Source organism: Mya arenaria, chromosome 9 (assembly GCF_026914265.1).
Source record: "Mya arenaria isolate MELC-2E11 chromosome 9, ASM2691426v1".
Lineage (NCBI taxonomy): Eukaryota > Metazoa > Mollusca > Bivalvia > Myida > Myidae > Mya > Mya arenaria.
Genome location: NC_069130.1, coordinates 36,520,155 through 36,539,971, shown reverse-complemented (window position 1 = coordinate 36,539,971; position 19,817 = coordinate 36,520,155). Strand labels below are relative to the sequence as shown.

Here is a 19,817-nt window from a genome sequence, read left to right as displayed (position 1 = left end):
ATCGGGTTTCCATATATGTTACATTGGTCAGCTAAGAAATTGGTCAGTAAATTTTCAATACCAAGTTTTCCTATACGTTACATTGGTCAGCACTATGCAGTGAACCGTGAAGTTGACTGACCATATAGTCATTTTGGTCAGCTAAGAAATTGGTCAGTATCTTATGAATGCATTACTTTGTCATCAATATGCACTGAACCATGAAATAGAGTGACAATACAACAATTGACCCCGAGGCTCTTGGTGCAAATTGTGACAACTCGATAGTCGCTCAGTGTTAGCGTTCTTATCTTTACAAGATTTTAAGGGGCTTCATGGACCATAAGAGTTAATGAATAAATATAAATTAAAAGCGTACACTAGTCTCACCATTAATGCGTTATTTGTTTATACTGTGTGAACATTTCATTTTGCTGTATGCACAACGAATCACAATTATTTCCTAAAAAATTAAAGGACTTGTAATTACACATAATATGAGTAAGTCTACTATAATGCCTACATAACAAAATTATTATGTATTTAGTCAAAAAGATAACAATGTATCATAGTCCATTTTCCTTAAAAGTTACATTGGTCAGCCAGGAATTAAAAGGACTTGTAATTAAACATAATATGAATAAATATAATATAATGCCTTCATAACAAAATTAAAGGTAAAATATTTGTCAATGACATATTGCTTACATAACTATATTATTAAGTATTTAGTCAGGAATTTAACATTGTATCATAGTCCAATTTCCTTATATGTTACATGGCTCAGCTAAGAATTTGGTCAGTAACTTTTCAATACCAAGTTTTCCTATACGTAACATTGGTCAGCACTATGCAGTGAACCGTGAATTGACTGACCATATAGAAACAGTACAACTTTGCATTATCGACTTTCCCTATACGTTACATTGGTCAGCTAAGAAATTGGTCAGTAACTTTTCAATATCGATTTATCCTATACGCATAATATGAGTAAAATAATATAATCTTCTTTCTCACTTACCGACTGCTTGGGCACCAACGGATAAAAGTCCAAACTTTTATCCAGGAAACCACGAGCTTTAAATCCAGAGTATGAAAACACGGGACACTTGGTTAAATTGCCTAAGTATTTCGCCTGCGAATGTCCAACAATTAAAGCCATAATGTAAGAAAACACAAAGTCCAGCTAAAAACAATATTTCACTTTATTAAACAATATGAGAACGCAAAACTGCACTAGACAAAATCCTTTAAATTTACAAATGGAATCACACTAATTACAGAAAAATAATGAAAAATACGGCAATCTTTCGGAGTATATTTTGCAATGACTATGAAAGTGATGTTCTTGACCAAGAAAATAAAATATATACTTATCAAACTTTACTCATTAGCAACAGTTTGCCTATGATTGACTTTTTATTCACAAAATAACTTAGAACATACAACAGATTAAAGAGAAATAATTTCTTAATTAAAATGACCGATGCCGATTTGGCAAACACCATTCTTTTGATCGTTCTTTGATGTAGTGCAGATAGTTTTCACAGGTAATGAAGCTAACATTTAAAGCTACATTAACAATTAAAAATATTGCTTTCAAATAATTGTACTGTACATCGTAATTAATACCGTGATATATTTCACATATTTTCAACAAACCAATAAAAAACAACTCAATTCATTTCATTGAAATGCAACCTCCCCCCCCCCCCCCCCCCAAAAAAAAAGAAAGAAGAAAAACACAAAAAGAACAGACAAACATCCGTCTATTCTTACACTTTAAGGAGTATATAAAATAAATTAATTAACATAATATGTCTTGATAAATCTTAAATATCAAAACTTTTTTTCATGTGTTTTCCTTCTTTGTCTATATGGTCAGCAATTGGTCAGCAACTCTCTTCTATTTCTATATGGTCAGCTAATCGGTCAGCAGTTTCGTATTGACCATTTTTACCCTCGCACCGGTTGGCGGCCATCTTGGAGGCATTCAAGGAACGATGACTAATCGGCAGTATTTCTCTTGATTATTTTCACATTGTTACGCGATAAATGAACTCTAGGTATGGATACAACATCAGGAAAACAACAAAAAAAAACTCTAGTTACAAGGATGGACTTGAATCTTCTGATAGAATACGGTATGAAACGAAGTTGGATGTAATTGGTGGACTTGACCCCTATGACAGCAGCTTGAAGTGGTCAACAGATGTTGCCATTCTTCCTTCTGTTACCTATCCAGACATTGTGAACTACCTGATATTCACTCCAAGTAGATTTAAGATTGATGATTTGAAAGCCTGGAAATCTTTAGAAGCTGTAAACCAATTGTGCTTTGGTTGGGTTCGAGAAAGAGGTGCCATAGACACAGCAGGGCATATCGTTGTGATGACAAAGGTAATTAATGATATAAATTCCCTTAGCTAATGGTTATCAGTTATTGACTATTATTAAAATATTTTTTAAGTAAACTCATGGTAAATAATTAAACTATATATATGAAGGAATATTTATTTAAGAACGCCCCCCGCCCCCTTGGTCTGGGGGTATATCGGGGATAGCTGGGGAAATGGGTCATGTTTTTACCTTCCAGGTGGCCCGACAGTGCTGGGTAAATGCTGTGGTCTTTGTTAACCATTCCAGCATGGAAAACTATTTGGTTTCATATTCATTCAGTTTCTTATTTCTTCAGGTCCTGCATTCACAGAGGCTGCGAGAAAAGCCGCTACAACCATGGGTCATCGCAAAGCCAGATGGTGTTGTTGTTGCTGCCCATTGCAACTGCATGGCTGGTCTTGGCGAGGCGTGTACTCACATTGCAGCCCTATTGTTTTCTGTCATGGCTGCTGTGGAAGTAAGAGACTCTAAGTCTGTGACAGAAAGCAAATGCTGGTGGATACAGCCAACAGCTACAAAGGCGATCAACTATAAAGAAATAAGTGAGATTGACTTCACATCAAAGAAATCCGCAGCCCGGAAGGTGACATCAACATCTGAAATGCCAGAGAAAACACCAACCACACGAAAGGCAAGCTTTCCGAAAGCCTCATATTCAGACTTAATGTCATTTTGTGAGAAAGCCCAACGGTTGCAGAAAAAACCTGGCCTTCTCTCTGTCATTGATCCTTTTGCTGATGAGTTCATCCCAAAAGCAGACAAACTTGACTTGCCAGAACAGTTGACAAAACTTCGTGATCCCGACCTCATTGGCAATGACACTACAACTGTTCTTTTGAAATGTTCCGAGGTTACAATTACTTGCACGGCTGAGCAAGCTGCAAATGTGGAAATGGAGACACGGCAACAGTCAAAATCTGGACTTTGGTTTAGATTTAGAGCTGGTCGGATAACTGCTTCAAAAATGAAGGCTGCATGTGAAACCAACCCACTGAAGCCATCTGAAAGCCTTGTAAAGAGTATTTGCTACCCCGAAAGTAGCAGATTTGAAAACATTGCAACAAAGTGGGGTCTGAGTAATGAAAACAGAGCACGTGACCAGTTTGTAAAGCATGTGAGCCATGAGCACGAGGGAATGTGCATTTCAGACTGTGGTTTTTTCATCAGCACAGACAGGCCATTTCTTGGGGCGTCATCTGACGGAATTCTCACATGTGCGTGTTGCGGCTCTGCCTGTGTGGAAGTTAAATGCCCATATACAATAAGGGATGATATCATTTCAGAGAGCAATTGTACATGCCTTGAAATCAAAGAAGGCCAGTTGACACTAAACCGGGAACACAGCTATTTCTACCAGGTTCAGACACAAATGGGAGTGTGTAAAATGGATGTTACTTACTTTGTAGTGTGGACTAGTAAGGATTTGTTTGTTGAGACAATTCCATTTGACAAAAACTTCTATGAAAATATTTGTATGAAAGCTGACAATTTGTTCCAAATTGCTATACTGCCCGAGCTGGTAGCTAAAGTGTATACAACTCTGGTTGTTGACAAAAATGATCTAAACCAGTCTTTATGTACTCCTCTGCTCAAATCATCAGAAAACATCCAAAGCCCTGTCAAAAGTGATGAAAAACTTTATTGTGTGTGTAACCAGGTTGAGTTTGGTAAAATGATAGGTTGTGACAATGATGATTGTGAAATTGAGTGGTTTCATTATGGTTGTGTAAATATTGAAAGTGCTCCAGCTGGGAAATGGTTTTGCCATGTATGTAGGAAGCTGCCACAGTTTAAGCGCAGGCGTCTTGCTCGTCATTAACTGGATCATTGTGTTGACTGTTTAATAAGTGAATTTGATCTATCATATGTAAATGTACTTCCAGAAGTTAACATATTCATGTACAAGCATTTGTTCTGTGACCGGCAAGTTTTTGATTATGTTTTATATGTACAATAATAGTCAATTCGTAACATGTACAATTCACTTGTTATTCAATATTGCTGCATTTCATACCTTACCAGTATAATTATTGTTCATTGGAAGATAAATGATTTCAAAAGTTTTTTTTTCTTTTTTATGCTTGCTTTGGTCACAGCCTGCGAAATTCAGGTCAATGTGGCTTTTGGTGCTCAAAGGTTGCAGAGTGCAAGTTTAAACAAGTTATAATGGCATTTAACAAGCATGCTTAGTACTGGTTCTGCACGGAACATGTTCGAGAACGTTTAATATTTGTCGTAAACCTGTTTGAGCTGTTAAAGACACCAAGGTTCCATGTTCAACAGTGAACACATGGTCAAGAATATCAGCAGGGTGTAACAACTAAGAGCAATACATTTCATATTTATATTTATTATGCACATGTAGCAGTGGCACATGTAGCAGTGGCGCCTGCAATAACAATACTAACATGATGTGCAAACAAACAACAACATGTAGTTAACTTTCAATCAAATCCAACAACTGATGCATTTAGGTTAACTAATGCACAACACACATGGGCAATTTTGTCAAGTACAGTGAAATCATTTTCGTCCTTAAACATTCGAAATCTTATAGGCACAGTTCCATTTAAAAATGAGTACTTTTGACGGACAGTCCCAATTACCCGTTCTACATGAATTCGGACATTGGCAAGTTTTCTTGTTGATTCAATGTCGGCCGCTGACAGCTGATCTCTACCTTTTGTGAAAGCTGGTATGTTAACCGACGCTGCAAGTGAGCCAACACTTGTACTTATATCAAAACCTCGGTCAGCTAAGATCAAATCACCTGGAGACAGCTTATTCAAATACCCACAGTGTTCAGTCATATACTTGTCGCTGGTTCTACCACCCCAACCTTTTGAAATATAAGACACAGTTCCTTGAGGCGTTATTCCTATAAGAAATTTAACTGTATGGTGGTGTTTTTAGGAGCTGTAGGTTTCTGCCGAAGCCTGTAAATTAGAAGGTTTTTCAATAAACACTTCAAAACAGTCTATAATGGAAACAACTTTCTTCCCAAAGTTTTTTCGAAACTGCATTGGCATTGTCTTTTGTAACACTTCTCGCTGAGGCCAATGTACCATTGGGTGTAGTCTAGCAAACATGCAGTCCATTACATTGGTAAACACTCGTGACACTGTCGCCTGAGAAACACCAAATTCATATGCCAGGAACATCACTGACAAGTTGAGTCTTAGTCTCATAAGAGTCATGATCAACATCTTGAACTGTGTTATAACAAGTGAAGATGGCAAATAGGGAAGGAGGTACTCAAACACCAACATCAGAGTTTCATGAGATGACAAACCGGTCAAGTGGTTCACCTTTTCATCATTCCCTTCAAAGTCTTTCTCTGAGAACTTGTCTGATAGCTGAGACTTCAAGTGCTGATTTTGAGATTGGAGTGCTTCAATATCATGTTTCATTTCCTCTATGTACTGCCCGTTCATGTCTGTTTGGGTTGAAGAACATGGAGTCTCAGAATCTTCATCCATTGGGCCTGTGTCTGTCAGCTCAGCTGAAACATCACATGAACAAAATAAGAAGTGCAACTAAAATTTATATAAAACACATAGGAAGTATTACAGCTGTGCTATAACAATGACCATAACAGGTCAACTGAAGGTTATAATGAGTGTTCCATTTGGCACAGGTTTAAATCCCACAACTTCACTGGTAACTATATTATATACCCTATGGTTATGCCGTTATATACAGTATGCTGCTAAATTAAGTTGATTACCTGTGGCAAACTGGGACATATCTAATCTTCGCTGTATTCTGTCTTTCTGGCGATTGTAACGACTGGTAGACGGAGTTGTGCTGTCATTATGGACTGGTGGTTTCGGTGTAGCACATCCCCTGAGGTTAATGGTAGGAACCCAGTCCGGATTGAGCTGATCGTACAGGTCTGCCCTCTTTCCTGAAGAATGAGGGAAACAGTCACATATATTTTTTAATACTATCATACATGAACTTTTTCCTTGAATCATGAAATTGTAAATGTTTTTCTACAGTATTCATGAACTCAACTGGTAAGAGCTAAATATTTGTAATGATTCAGTGTATATATAATTAGTAACTGCATGAAAACATCACTTGTGAATGTACTGCTAATCATTTGTAATATTCTTACCTTTAACAAAATGAGCTGAACATATTCGGACATTATCTATGTTTTTGTTTTCAAAGCTCTGCCCAAGTTGTGCTAACCACTGTCGTCTCCGATTTGTAGATAGCCTCTCACATTCATCACCTTGATTTTTGATCACTGCAGGTATTCTGTAGTATTGTAAGTCTTTCTCGCGATCCTTTCTGTTCGAACAACCAATTACTGAACACTTAATTACCATATTTTGACATTTAAAGCCCCCGGGAACAAGATAATAATGACTTGTTGGTTTTGACAGTTCTGCTTGGTTACTCAGCTGTAGCGGAATAGTGTACGGCACTGCGCATGTGCCTCCAAGATGGCCGCCGTGTAAATATTACGTAACGTGAAATTCGAATGAGACAGAACACATGGCATTCGGAACTCCTCGGCCATTTTTTCAAAAACAACCTCGGATGTATGCCGGTACATCTGTTGAAGTAGTTGTTTTTGAAAAAATGGCCGAGGAGCTCCGAATGAACACATGGGCGTCAATCGTAACAACTCGGCGATCTCCGGCAAGCTTCGGGATACTGGTATACCTTTTAGGTTACACACCACCATTGTTATTCCCTATATAATTCAATGAAAAATTATAATTTTTAGACAACATTAAAAGGCATTTCCAGCGAATGCAGGCTATGATAACCACATATATTCTTAAAGTACAAGCTTTAAATTACCTTTTAAGCCAATAAAAAAGGGGGGTCAAGTTATTCCTAAGAAAAATCACTCCACTTGAAAAAACAAACTCTAAAAATTACACCGTCCACCATGACAGTTCTTCCAAAATGACCTTTCAACTATAGGGCAGCGGTTTATGCTTTAATCTCTACTCTGAATGATAAATCAAGCAAGAATACTTAAGGTATAAAAGTTTCAGGAATAATGATATTTTTGATTTACAGTGTATTGAGCATGTGAAAACATGTCTATCAATCATACCAACATTTTTTATTGAGAATTTTCACAACGGAAGTACATAAAATGATGACGTCATTCCTTTTAGCGGTGCGGGGTGATACAGGAATCCGTGAAATGCACTCAAAACGTAAAATCCACTAAGAATTCATTCATTTTAATTAATTAATTAATTAATTTTGTAAATATATTTGAAAGTTCCTCATGGTGGGTTTATATTTCAAATGTTATTAAAATTTGTCAAAAATGAAGAAATTTTTCGAAAATAGATCGGAAATCGAATTGAAATCCAGTTTTCGAGAAAATCCACTCATAACTCATTCATTTTGGGGCTTACCTGTCAATCGTAACAACTCGGCCATCTCCGGAAAGCTTCAAATCGGTTGGATACTAGCCGAGGATTTCCGATTGCTTACCTGTAGGCACTGTAGGTTAGAGACCACTAAATAAATTTCCATATATCCACTGACACTACAACACATCACTTTGGAATATGCGTTATGGAAGTTTAGTAACTGAGTAAGAATGGATTTTTAAATTTTAATTTTAAGTCATATGTCGGAGGAAATAAAGAATCTCTCTCTCTCTCTCTGTTTTAAAAGGAAGTGATAGTTTAGTAGGCAAGAGGGGTCCCGTGCCCCCCAAATAACACCATTTTGTTTGATGCATAAAATGAACAAATGATGTCTGAAGTTAATTTTTTTGATGTTCCCAGAAAAATATTTTTTCCAAAGATGCTTTAAATTCAAAATGGCCGCCAAGACGGCCGCCATAAAATGAAAATAACCAATTTTTAAAAAGATGTGCCTCATTTAATACAAATAAAATATATATATTCACTTACATGCTTATCTCATAGTGGAATGTTAGTGTTTCAATATTTTATTTGAAAAATAGACATGTTTTGTTACAAAAATAAAAAATAAATTTGTAATTAACGTGAAAATATACTGATTTTTCCCTCTTTTTTTCCATTTCACCTGAAATCATAATTTATTATTTTAAGATCTTCTTGAAATTAGTATAAAATTATGATTGTTTTTAAGTCTTTTAGTATTTTCTCTGAAATTGAATACATTTTCGTCAAATAATTGACCAACTTTTATATAAAAAACAACAACAACAACAACAACAGAACCATAGTGGGTGGGGTAAATTGACCCTGATAAGAAAATTTTATTAAAAATAAAAAAAATATCCAGATATCTCATTTCAATGTTTGAACACAAAACTAAATAGATATAATCGTAATACAATCAAGGAACAGTTTATGAGGTCTTGAATGTGATTTATACTCACAATTAAAGTGTCAAATATACATGGTATACATGTACATATAATATGAATAAGATTTGAAGATAACGTGAACAAAAGTGTTAAAATGGCATGTTTTTTATTGCTCTGATTATTAACCTTTTATTGTTATCTTTTTTTAATGTTAAATGAAAGGAGTTTTAGTAAACGAAATATGGAGTCTTTACCCTTCAGTAACATTTAATCATTTAACATAAGAGACAATATGGGTGGGGTAAGTTGACCCCAAAGTATTTGTCTGCCCCAAAGAGTTGTATATCAAAGATGGTGTTCGAACCACTTCTGCATTGTAGCCTTGTGTTGCCGCAATTACTTCAAGTAGATCACAACCCGTGTATCAGTTTCATCTTGGTTGGAGGATAACTCTGGAATCTCATCACAGTTGACCTTAAATTAAATATTTTTATTATTATTACTATTATTATAATTTATATTGTTGTTGTTTTCAATAATAATTATAATCATCATCAAAGTAATTACCATTATTATTATTATTATTATTATTATTATTATTATTATTATTATTATTATTATTATTATTTATGAAGTCACCTCTCCATTTGCGGAACTCAACCGGTAGGCTTGACCATTAACTATAAGCACTGTTAGTGCACATTTCTGAAGAGGATATGCTGCTTCCTTCCCCCCCCCCATAACTTTAGCAATAATTTGCATAACTGAACTTTGTTTTCATCATTGGTAAGAAAAAGTTTAAAGTCAGTTGGTTTTCTAGTTGCAGGGCCATCTACAATGTATTTCTGTGACACACCACGTCGTAACCGTTCTTTGGCCTCAATGGGCAAAGCGTTGTATGAAACTGTTGAGAAAACGAAATGGCGCTTTGCTACCATCTGGTCAAGTATTTGAAAGCCTAAAGCACCAAATGTAGGTCCTAAATTTGTCAATGAATAAAACAGGGCATTCCCGTCCTGAATGTAAAGCGCATCAGTTGGGCTTGTTTCATCTGGAGCTACGTCTTCCAACTACATCGGGATGATTATGGCTTTGTTGGTCTTCATAAAAAAAACTCGTCTGGTGTTCCTAGGCTATGTGAAACTGGTGTTAGTGGATACTTCATTACCCCTTTAAGCTGAATTGGTTCACGTAGCTGTTGTGACTTACTAGTAACAAGCAGTGTGAATTCAATATTACTTTGTTCTTGGTACTGGACAATCTAAAATATAAACAATTATTATGCTAACAGCTAAGCTGGTATGCAAAACAAATTATAGTATAAACGTACGCTCGTGATCAAGGCTCTTTGGGTTAACGTATAATACTACATAGGACATACTGTTGTATCACATATAGGACAAGACAAAAATAATTGTGAGTTTCGACATCCATCCATAAAATAATATGTAAACAAGAATGCAGTAAACAAATAGTTACCGTGAGTAATTTGGGGCATAGTATGCAATGAAAATGTTTGCCATGTCCCCATAACACTGGTGGAACAGATTTAAGTTGTTGGTTTTCACTGCATACAACAACGCAAGCGCCAAACGTGCATGGTCAATAAAACTCATCCAGAGTATACCTGTCTTGTCAAGGTGACTATCTCGAACCTGCTTCTCATAGTGTATAAACTGTCCAAGAACCTCTCTGCATGAACCATCTTCAAGGACCTTCTTTAAGTTCTCCCGAGAGTGTTCCTCAACACAAATGAGAAACGCTACTGGGTTGTTAATCTGGATATTCATTTCCTGGACAAACTGTTCAAGTATAAGAGCCTTTCCATTGCCTCTGCTACGGTATTCATACATATAATAATATATAATAAAGACTCTAACTCAAATGTCTCGAAAATAGATGAATGTAAAAATGAATTCATCAAATGACATTACTGAAAGTATGAAGATTAAGTCATATGTCGTTTATGTCTGTGAATATTGACGTAATTTTATATTGTGTGCAAACATGACGTCATTTACGGTTATATTCAGGAATAAATCTTTTATAAAAAGAACAGACTTGAAAGGGTAACGTCTACTGTTCTGTTAGTGTTGCCATGACACTAGGTAAAATGTGTGAACACCTTGTTCATATTTGCCTTGGCAGAAAACATGAAATAACAAACACTTTTAATTATTTTTGTAAACATGCCAAAAACGATCATTTTGGGTAATAAAAGGAAATACATTATACCAAAATAAGATAACATATTATCGATTTACATTGTCATAACTTTTTCTCAGGCTCATTTTCAAAAAGGACTAAGCCTTCGTCTAAAAATAAATTTACGGAATAAGAAGTCAATAACCCATTATTAATTTAATTGATGTGACTGAGGTTGAATACCAATGCGTATTGAGTTTGGATAGGCCCGTCTGAACGTTCTGGAGTATGCATAGGTATGACCAGGCACTCTGGAGTATGCATCATAAAAGATCACCCTAGGGACCAAATCGCTCGAATCAGGTAGCTCGACTGGCCAAAAAAATGCAGTACAAATACCAAGTAGCTGTGATCAAGATCAATATTGAACACAACCCAGACTCAGTGTGTGTATACCACGTGATAAATTGCGTCATAAATGCTACGTCGGAAGGCAATATTTTGCTTCGAATGAAGACTTGAAACAAAGATAACTTCACTATTTCTTCACCATTTTAAATGAAACATAGCGCAGTCTACGCCGCTTACAGAGCACCGCATTCGGTCTTTTACCAGAGTTTGATTGAGAGTTTAGTTTCATAGAACACTTCGACAAACCTTTTTCCAAAATAATGTTTTGACAGTGCTTCATCAGGCGGTGGTTTGGTCTAAGTGTGTTAAGAACACTGCAACACTGTATATTGCTAATAAATTCGGAAAAAATATTTAATAAAATTTGATCCAGTGACCTAGGTTTTACCTCACGGTGTCCAAATTTAAATGCGATGAGATTTCATCAAGAGGAACATTTTAAGCAAGTATGCACATAATCTGACCAATCAATACCATGATATGGTTCCAGACAAGAAATCTAAGATTTGACCTAGTGACCTTATATTTGATCACATGTGACAGTTTTAAATTTGTCTAAGCGGTCATCAAGGGGGAGACATTCTGATAAAGTTTCATGAATATTGGACGAAACATAGTGTCTAGCATGTTCCAAAGATTTTAGTAAGATTTGACATAGTGACCTAGTTTCTGACCCCATGTAACCCAGTTTTATTAAGCAGTTAGAATTCATCAAGAGAAACATTCTGACCAAGTTTGAATATTATAGAACAGAACACAAGTTTATTTCCACACATAACATCACACATATATACATCAATGAAGTAGACTATGATAGTCCATGATCATTTCCATTATTTCACACTTGCTTGTTATACTAGTATGACAATCCATATCATAACAGAAAAATTGGATGGACGGACAGACAACGCCAAAACAATACCCCCCCCCCCTCCCCTAATCCTTCAGAAAGGGCTCTTGTTTATTTATACATCTACATGATAGTACTATTTAGCATTGAACTAAGAGCATGACTACAAGACAAGACATGGTAAATTCCTTATTTTATTCACTAGACTTTTAACAAAAAATACTTACAATTGCAACAATACTTATTCATCAATAACATAACCGCATCATACATCTTAAAGACATTGCCAGGAGATCATACCAGCTTCACATTAATGTGAGTAAATAAATGATACAGAATCAATGAATACATAAAAATCATGATAAATCTTGCCTAATATACAAATGTATCATGGTTCATATTAGGAAATAATTTTGTTTTCTTGCATTTGATACTTTTAATCAAACATCACAAGTTTTCATACAAGATGATTCTTTATTCAATTAAACACTGTTATTAAAAATTACACCAGCTTGTGACTGAAGGGGGTTTTATATGCAGTTTGCGCATGTTACCAATGTTAAAAAAAATAACAGTATAAATTTTAATTAAGAACGCATAGATGCATCATATCAAAATGTGACTCCTTAAATTATTGTGTATATTATGGAAGTGGGATTCCTTGAATTATTGTGTATGTTATGGAAGCGGGATTCTTTGAATTATTGTGTATGTTATGGAAGTGGGATTCCTTGAATTATTGTGTATGTTATGGATGTGGGATTCCTTGAATTATTGTGTATGTTATGGAAGCGGTGTCGGACCGTATTTGGTACAAAAACGAATATGGTACAAATTTGTACCATATTCGGCCGAATATGGTACAACTGTCTAATTGTACCATATACGTATCTGCAGTTTTGGGGTAAAATGCCTGACCAAATATGGTACAAACTTGTACCATATTCGGATGAAAAATGTACCACATTCGTTCCGAATATGGTACACACTCATCATCGTCATCGTCATCATCATCATCGTCATCATCATCATCATCATCATCATCATAACTACAATTTGCATCAACGTCATCAATACCATCATGAAAATAATCATCATCGTCATCATCATCATCATCATCATCATCATCATCATCATCATCATCATCAGCAGCATCATCATCATCATAATCATCATCATCGGCGGCCGGTAATCATTGGCGTCAACATAATAAAAAACTTTTTTCATCATCATCATTATAATCATTATCATCGGCCGATAAACATCGCAGTTATCATCATCACAATCATCAAACCCCAATCATCATCACCATTGTCATCATCATCAATTACATCATCATCGTCACCATTAACGCCATTATCATCATCATCGTCATGATGATGACAAAAGTTTTGATGATGATGACGACGATCAAAATTACCGTCATCATCATCATCACAAACTTTTATCATCATTGTCATCATCATCACCATCATTATCACCACAATCATCAAGGTCATCATCATCATCATCAACACCATCATCATCATCACCATTATCATCATCGTAATGAAGATCACAAAAATGTGATGATGATAACTGCGATGTTTTTCGGTCGATGGTGATGATGATGACAAAAGTTTTGTAATGATGATAACGACGGTCAGCACATCATCATCATCATAATCTACCGATAAAAATCGCCGTCAGCATCATCAAAACACATTTGTCATCATAATCATCATCATTATAATAATCATCATCGACCGATAAACATCGCTGTCATAATCATCAAAATACGTTTGTTATCATCATCATCATCATCATCATCATCATCACATCAATTATCAACACCCCAATGATCATCATCGTTGTTATCTTCACCAACACCACCATCATCATCACCCTCAAAACCAACATCATCATATCCATTATCATGATCGTAATGGTGATCACAAAAGTTTTTTTTGTGATGATAATGACAGCGATGTTTTCGGTCGATAATGAGGATGTTGTGATGATGATGACGACGATGAGAATATCATCATCATCATCGGCCAATAAACATCGCCATTAGTTCTGTGATTTTGTTTCTCTGAGCGGTTCTGTTTTAATGAATGTTTTTTAATTTTTCGTTGTTTCTCTAACGCAACAGTTAGGCTAGTCATGTTTTCGACCCCAACCGATTTGCTTACGAATCCAAGTTCGGGTTTGTTCGGTACTTGAAATGACACGATATAAACACCATTTCGTTTTACTTTTTCTACCTCGCCTTCGATAACATATCTTTTGGTTGGCACCCTGGATTTTCGAAAGGGATAGCGAATTAATACTGTCTCTCCTACTTTGTACTTGCTTGGGGAAGTTGCGTTTTTCAACAGCGACCTGTAAGCCTTTTTATTTGCTCGCCGTATGGTTTTCTTTATTTCACGAGAACTATGACGTTCTTTGGTAAAAACATGACTTCTTCCGTAGTAGGCTTCAAAGGGCGTGAGACCCCCAAGAACTCGTTTGAAACTTGTGTTTATGGCATAGGCTAAATCTTGAAGCCCTTCGACCCAGTTAAATCCACGTTTACTTTTTGTTGCAAATAGAATCTTGGCCTTTATAACACTGTTTGACCTTTCACACTTGCCCTGTGATTGAGGATGATACGGCCTACTATTGATCATTTTGATGTTGTACTTGTTCAACAAAAGTTTCATACTAGGGCCTTTAAATTCCAGTCCGTTGTCACATTGGATGATGTCAGGGGCAAGGTTAACCATCAACACGTCCTCTAATGCCTTTGCAACTTCACGCGAACTCTTCGTTTTCAGGGGTTTTGGCATAACGTACCTAGAATAAACGTCCACGACTTGTAGAATATAACTGTATGTGGACCCCTTGTAGCTAACACTTTGATTTTTCATGTTAATTAAGTCAATCTGCCATCTTTTGCCTGGTTCCTCTTCTGTAATTGTCTTTGGCGTTGGCTTGTTTGTAAATCTCGGATACTTCTCATGGTAATACTTGCTATTGTACAGTATTTCAAGGATAGCTTGTTCCGAGAACCCCGTGTAATTTACTTTCAGTTTGTTGTAAATAACCCTTGCTCCACATCCTTTGTTTTCCATGAACATCTTCTCAACAAATCTAGGAAGATCTTCTTTCACAAGGACTTGCTTTCCGCCACACAATAAAGAACCCCGGTCACCAAGCTCGAAGTCCTTACGTTTTCTAATCATGGCCAAACAATTATTCTCTTCAGGTGTCCGTTTCTTCACAGGGACATCGAACGATCCGTTTAAACATCTGACAATAATGTCGTACTTCGACCTGGGCAAGCACCCTAATTGCTTCCTTTTTCTCCTAATTGCTTCCTTCATCTGAAATAATATAATAAGTTATTATACATTTATACTTCATTAGTTAATAGAGCTTGTATTGAACACCGCGTGTCGAAAACGAATGTCTCACGACATGAGCTGAGCTAAAATCACTCGTCTGATAGCTCCGCTAAAATTTACAATCCGAACTTCCGGGCAATATGCGCAATGAAAGTAGCAAGTACTTCATGTAAAGTTTCATTGAAATCCAACCGAATTCAAATTCAGGGGAAAAATAGCGGGCAAACTTATGGCGGTCAACGGACAAACGGTCTGTAGAAACCAATGCTACGTGGATGGAAGGGATATAAAGAAGGGGCCCTGGGGGCCTAGGTCGCTCACCAGAAGTCACGACTAGGCAGGGTTCGAAGGTCAAAGACCTATAAACTCCATAAAATTTAAAATGTTCAAATCTACAGATTAAAGGAGCTCGATCTGATTTTGGTGGAAAATACACTTTCGAAAAAAATTGTTTCCAAAAGTCGCTATTAATGATTTTGTGAATTGTTTGGGTTAATCTAAAAATACTGACCAGAGGACATTGCATGACATCAAATACAATCCGAAAAAATAACAAGATTTTTTATTTTTCAATTAAAATACACCAAAATTGGTATTTTTGTCCTATTTATTGAATAGGAATGGAATAGGCCGAAAATATCGCGTTAGTAGATCTAACGCGAAATCCATTTTCCATGCATTTTCAGTTGTTTTACGATAGAATTTCTTCGATATAATTCAATATCCTTTGGTCAGTAGTTTTAGATTAACCGAAAACAATTCACAAAATCATTAATACTTTAATAGCGACTTTTGAAACAATTTTTTTCGAAAGTGTATTTTTCACCAAAATCAGATTGAGCTGTAATAACTGTAAGGAAAATAAAGGCAAAAGCTTCAAAATTAAGTCACTTGGTCAAGGTTTAATTCATCAAAAGTCGAAAGTTCAATAGAAAATGTCACATAACAAATATCAAAGCTCTGGGCAAAGTGGTTTTAGAGAAAAAGATATATATTTTTAAATTTCTCTATATAATAATTATATAGTTAAACTAAGCGTTTTTGTACCAAATACTGTCCGACAGAGCAGTATAAGTATTTCAAGTATGTTTTCATTTATTTTATGCTGCTTTTTACTTTAATTTTCATTTTACAGTGATTAGCGTTTATTTTCTGGGTTATATGGAAATCCACACAGTCATTTGAACGTAAATGAACTAAAAAAGCATTGCAATTTGAAATGCTAACGTCTGACAAGCTTTACCAGTCGGTATATAATTTTTTTATGAATCTTTAAAATAAATGTCTGTTTTCATGGGCAAATCTTGCCCAATGTTTGGCTTGGGAGTTCGTGCATTTTGTTTTCAGAAGAAAAGTTAACAAAAATGAAACAGTAGAAGTATGCAGATGTATATTATGTAAATATTCAACACAGGCACGGGACGGTGCCAATTTTTACCCCAGGGGCATAATTTGAACAATCTTAGTATAGGACCCCAAAATTATGTCACATACCAAAATTATGTCACATACCAAATATCAAACCTCAAGGCCTTGCAGTTTCGGACAAGAATATTTTTAAAGATTTCACTATGATTTGCCTTTTCGTTGCCATGACAACCAGAGTTCTTCATGAAATGGAATTCTTTGAACAACTTTGGTAGAGCTTGATGCAAGGACTATTCCTGCCAAGTTTCATTGAATTTGGCTTAGCGGGTTAGGAGGAGAAATCGTTTGAAGAAATTGTTGACGGACGCACGTACGGACGCACGCACGCACGGACGATGGACAACTTGCCATCACAATAGCTCACCTTGATCACTTTGTGCTCAGGTGAGCTGAAATGTATCTTGAGAGCTGATGATGGACAACATTTTTCATGAAGTTTCATGACTGTAGCTTAAATATTTTAGCAGTTTAGGAGTTACGCACCCGGAAGGAATGCCACGGACAATTGGATAGACGGACGGACAACTGCAAATGCACTCTGAGGGGGGGGGGGGCATAAAACATAAAAATCAATGCATGTTAAAACATCAATGCATATTAAGACAACTGAAAATTAAAATTATGTACAGTACTTACTGTCAAGAATTCTTTTGAAGTTTGAAGAAAGTTTGGATTTCAATTCTTTCTAGTCGAAAATCACAACTTTTCTTGCCGACCGCCAAGTCAAATATGGTTACTGACTTCTGAGTAAGACTCGTGTGCAAAATTCCCGCCTTTTTAAAGCGGCACGTTATCAAAGAAAAAATCGGAAACTTCAAAGCTTTGTCGGCTTCTCAGCAATATGACGTCGGAACGACAAATCAACTTTACAAAGTAAGGCCAAATAAAACATTATGTCTGGTTCCGGTGACATGCCCCCAAAAAGTAGGTAGGGTAGGTCGGCATTTCTTTTTATTTTATTTATTTATTTATTTTTACTGATGCTGAGTGAAAGGTGATATAATAACGTTATTTTAATGTATATTTTGTGTGATTAAAGTCTTCTGTGCGTGCAACACTAAGCTTTTTATGTACTGTAAACATGCATAGTGTGCAAGCTGGAGGAGTTTTATGCACATTTAACCCTATAGGTTTAATAATTGTTTCTTTCTGTACGTGTTATATTTTGAAAATATAATTCGCTATAAACGAGACCATTTTCGGTGCTTGCTATGACTAGTACAGTATTTATGCAATTATATGGCAAAATCATGGGTTGTAGAACATTTTAAATTGACTGAATATCAGCGTAAAAAGAAGTCGCAGGGAATGCTTTACGTTGAATGCTTTAGTGCTGTGCAAATTCGTACATTTATTTAAAAATATGAGGTTTTGATTCGAACCTTGCCACAAGATCAATGTATTTCTATTTTCAAAATTTACTTTCCCTTAATCAAGACAACATATTATAGATTCAAAACTTAAACTAAAATTATTAAGTTTTGTTTTATTTTTAGAATGTTTACATGAACGCTTTAAAAACGTTCTTTACAATTCTCTTGAATATTGAGTAAAAAATCGGACCAATTTTTTCGTATTCAAATAAAAAAAAGTTTAGGGTCGGGCGAAAAAAATAGGTAGGGTCGGGTCACCGGAACCAGACAATTTTTTTCTTTTCGCCTAATGTTTAGGAATACAGTCACACCTGTCTAAAGCAGCCAGTCAAACATCCTTATTTTTGGAGAGATATATTCATTTAAAAGAGCTCAAAATCTCTTAAATCGGATTTTGGTGAAAATACACTTTCGAAAAAAAAAGTTTTAAAAATTTGAAAATTGCTATTAATGATCTTGTGAATTGTTTGGGTCAATCTAAAACTACTGACCAAAGGATATTGAATTATATCGAAGAAATTCTATCGTAAAACAACTGCAAATGCATGAAATATGAATTTCGTTAGTTATTTTTTCGGCCCAACTTCTTGTTTATTTTTCGGATTTTCTCATGCAATATCTTCTTGTCAGAAGTTTTAGATTGACCCAAACAATGCACGAAATCATTAATATGGCTGACGCGACGTCATTCGACCAATCGAATGCGACGTCGACATTCCTGCAACGACGTTTGCTTAAAGCAATCATATCTGGACAAAACCTACCAATTATTATTAAAATGTATTAAAATATAAGCATTAATACCGAGGGGTATTAAACGATCAAATTTTCCAAGAAGCGCTGGCGCGCTTCATGGATTTGCTCGCCTACCTTTACCCTTACAAGTTCACACTCTATAAACATAACCAAAATGCGATAATCCTCAAACTTTTACAGAGTTACCTGGAGCAAGCACGTCTCTAGTCTTAGAGTACTAGTACTTAGTAACCAGTACTAAGCAGATACATTCGCCAGTAATTGACAACTGCCCTACTTGAAACAGCGGTAGGGGAAGAATGGCCGTAGAAATCATTTCGTGACCAATCTCCACGAAAGTATCTGGCCCGCCCGGGAATCGAACCCAGGCCGCCTGCGTGCCAATCTGACGCGCAACCGACTGAGCTAGCCGGCGAAACAGTTACACAACCAGCAAAATCCATGTGTGGTTAGGTTAGCTGTTTCTGTTACTGCTAGTTACGACGACGACGACGACGACGACGACGACGACGACGACGATGATGATGATGATGATGATGATACTTTTGTCACTTCCAATATTAGGTTAATACAATGTATTTGAGTTTGAAAAAAAGTTTACACATTGGCAGACTATTTCATTTATTAAGAAATACATAATTTATGTACCATATACGCAGGCCATTTTCATTTTATGAGTTTTTTTGGTATGTACCAAATACGTTTTGGCGAGCATAGAAAAACTTATTCCAACCGAATATGGTACAATGTTTGTACCATATTCGGTCGAAAATTGTACCATATTCGGTCCGAATATGGTACATTTGTACCATATTCGACCGAAT

At 35.9% G+C, this 19,817-nt stretch overlaps 2 protein-coding genes across 2 annotated transcripts; one reads left to right on the top strand and one right to left on the bottom strand.

The window, feature by feature from the left end:
• The first annotated feature begins 1,998 nt into the window (after nucleotides 1-1,998).
• Nucleotides 1,999-4,417, top strand: LOC128203275 (uncharacterized). The gene is made up of 2 exons (XM_052904612.1): nucleotides 1,999-2,379; nucleotides 2,675-4,417. Exons 1-2 carry the CDS (start codon nucleotides 2,035-2,037, stop codon nucleotides 4,196-4,198), a joined length of 1,869 nt encoding a protein of 622 aa, XP_052760572.1. The 5' UTR covers nucleotides 1,999-2,034; the 3' UTR covers nucleotides 4,199-4,417.
• A 292-nt stretch (nucleotides 4,418-4,709) lies between these two features.
• Nucleotides 4,710-6,962, bottom strand: LOC128203467 (uncharacterized). Its single transcript, XM_052904893.1, has 3 exons — nucleotides 6,500-6,962; nucleotides 6,107-6,286; nucleotides 4,710-5,881 (listed from the first exon to the last, which is right to left on the bottom strand). The coding sequence occupies exons 1-3, from the start codon at nucleotides 6,714-6,716 to the stop codon at nucleotides 5,289-5,291; spliced, it is 990 nt and encodes a 329-aa protein (XP_052760853.1). The 5' UTR covers nucleotides 6,717-6,962; the 3' UTR covers nucleotides 4,710-5,288.
• Nucleotides 6,963-19,817: the final 12,855 nt, after the last annotated feature.

What these genes read in the sequence shown, in the direction of transcription:
- LOC128203275 (XM_052904612.1), top strand. Translation starts at nt 2,035, where the DNA reads ATGAACTCTAGGTATGGATACAACATCAGGAAAACAACAAAAAAAAAC. An exon ending in ATATCGTTGTGATGACAAAG is followed by an intron (nt 2,380 to 2,674) that starts GTAATTAATGAT and finishes TTATTTCTTCAG; the next exon opens with GTCCTGCATTCACAGAGGCT.
- LOC128203467 (XM_052904893.1), bottom strand. Translation starts at nt 6,716, where the DNA reads ATGGTAATTAAGTGTTCAGTAATTGGTTGTTCGAACAGAAAGGATCGC. An exon ending in TTCAGCTCATTTTGTTAAAG is followed by an intron (nt 6,287 to 6,499) that starts GTAAGAATATTA and finishes CTCATTCTTCAG; the next exon opens with GAAAGAGGGCAGACCTGTAC. An exon ending in TATGTCCCAGTTTGCCACAG is followed by an intron (nt 5,882 to 6,106) that starts GTAATCAACTTA and finishes GTGATGTTTCAG; the next exon opens with CTGAGCTGACAGACACAGGC.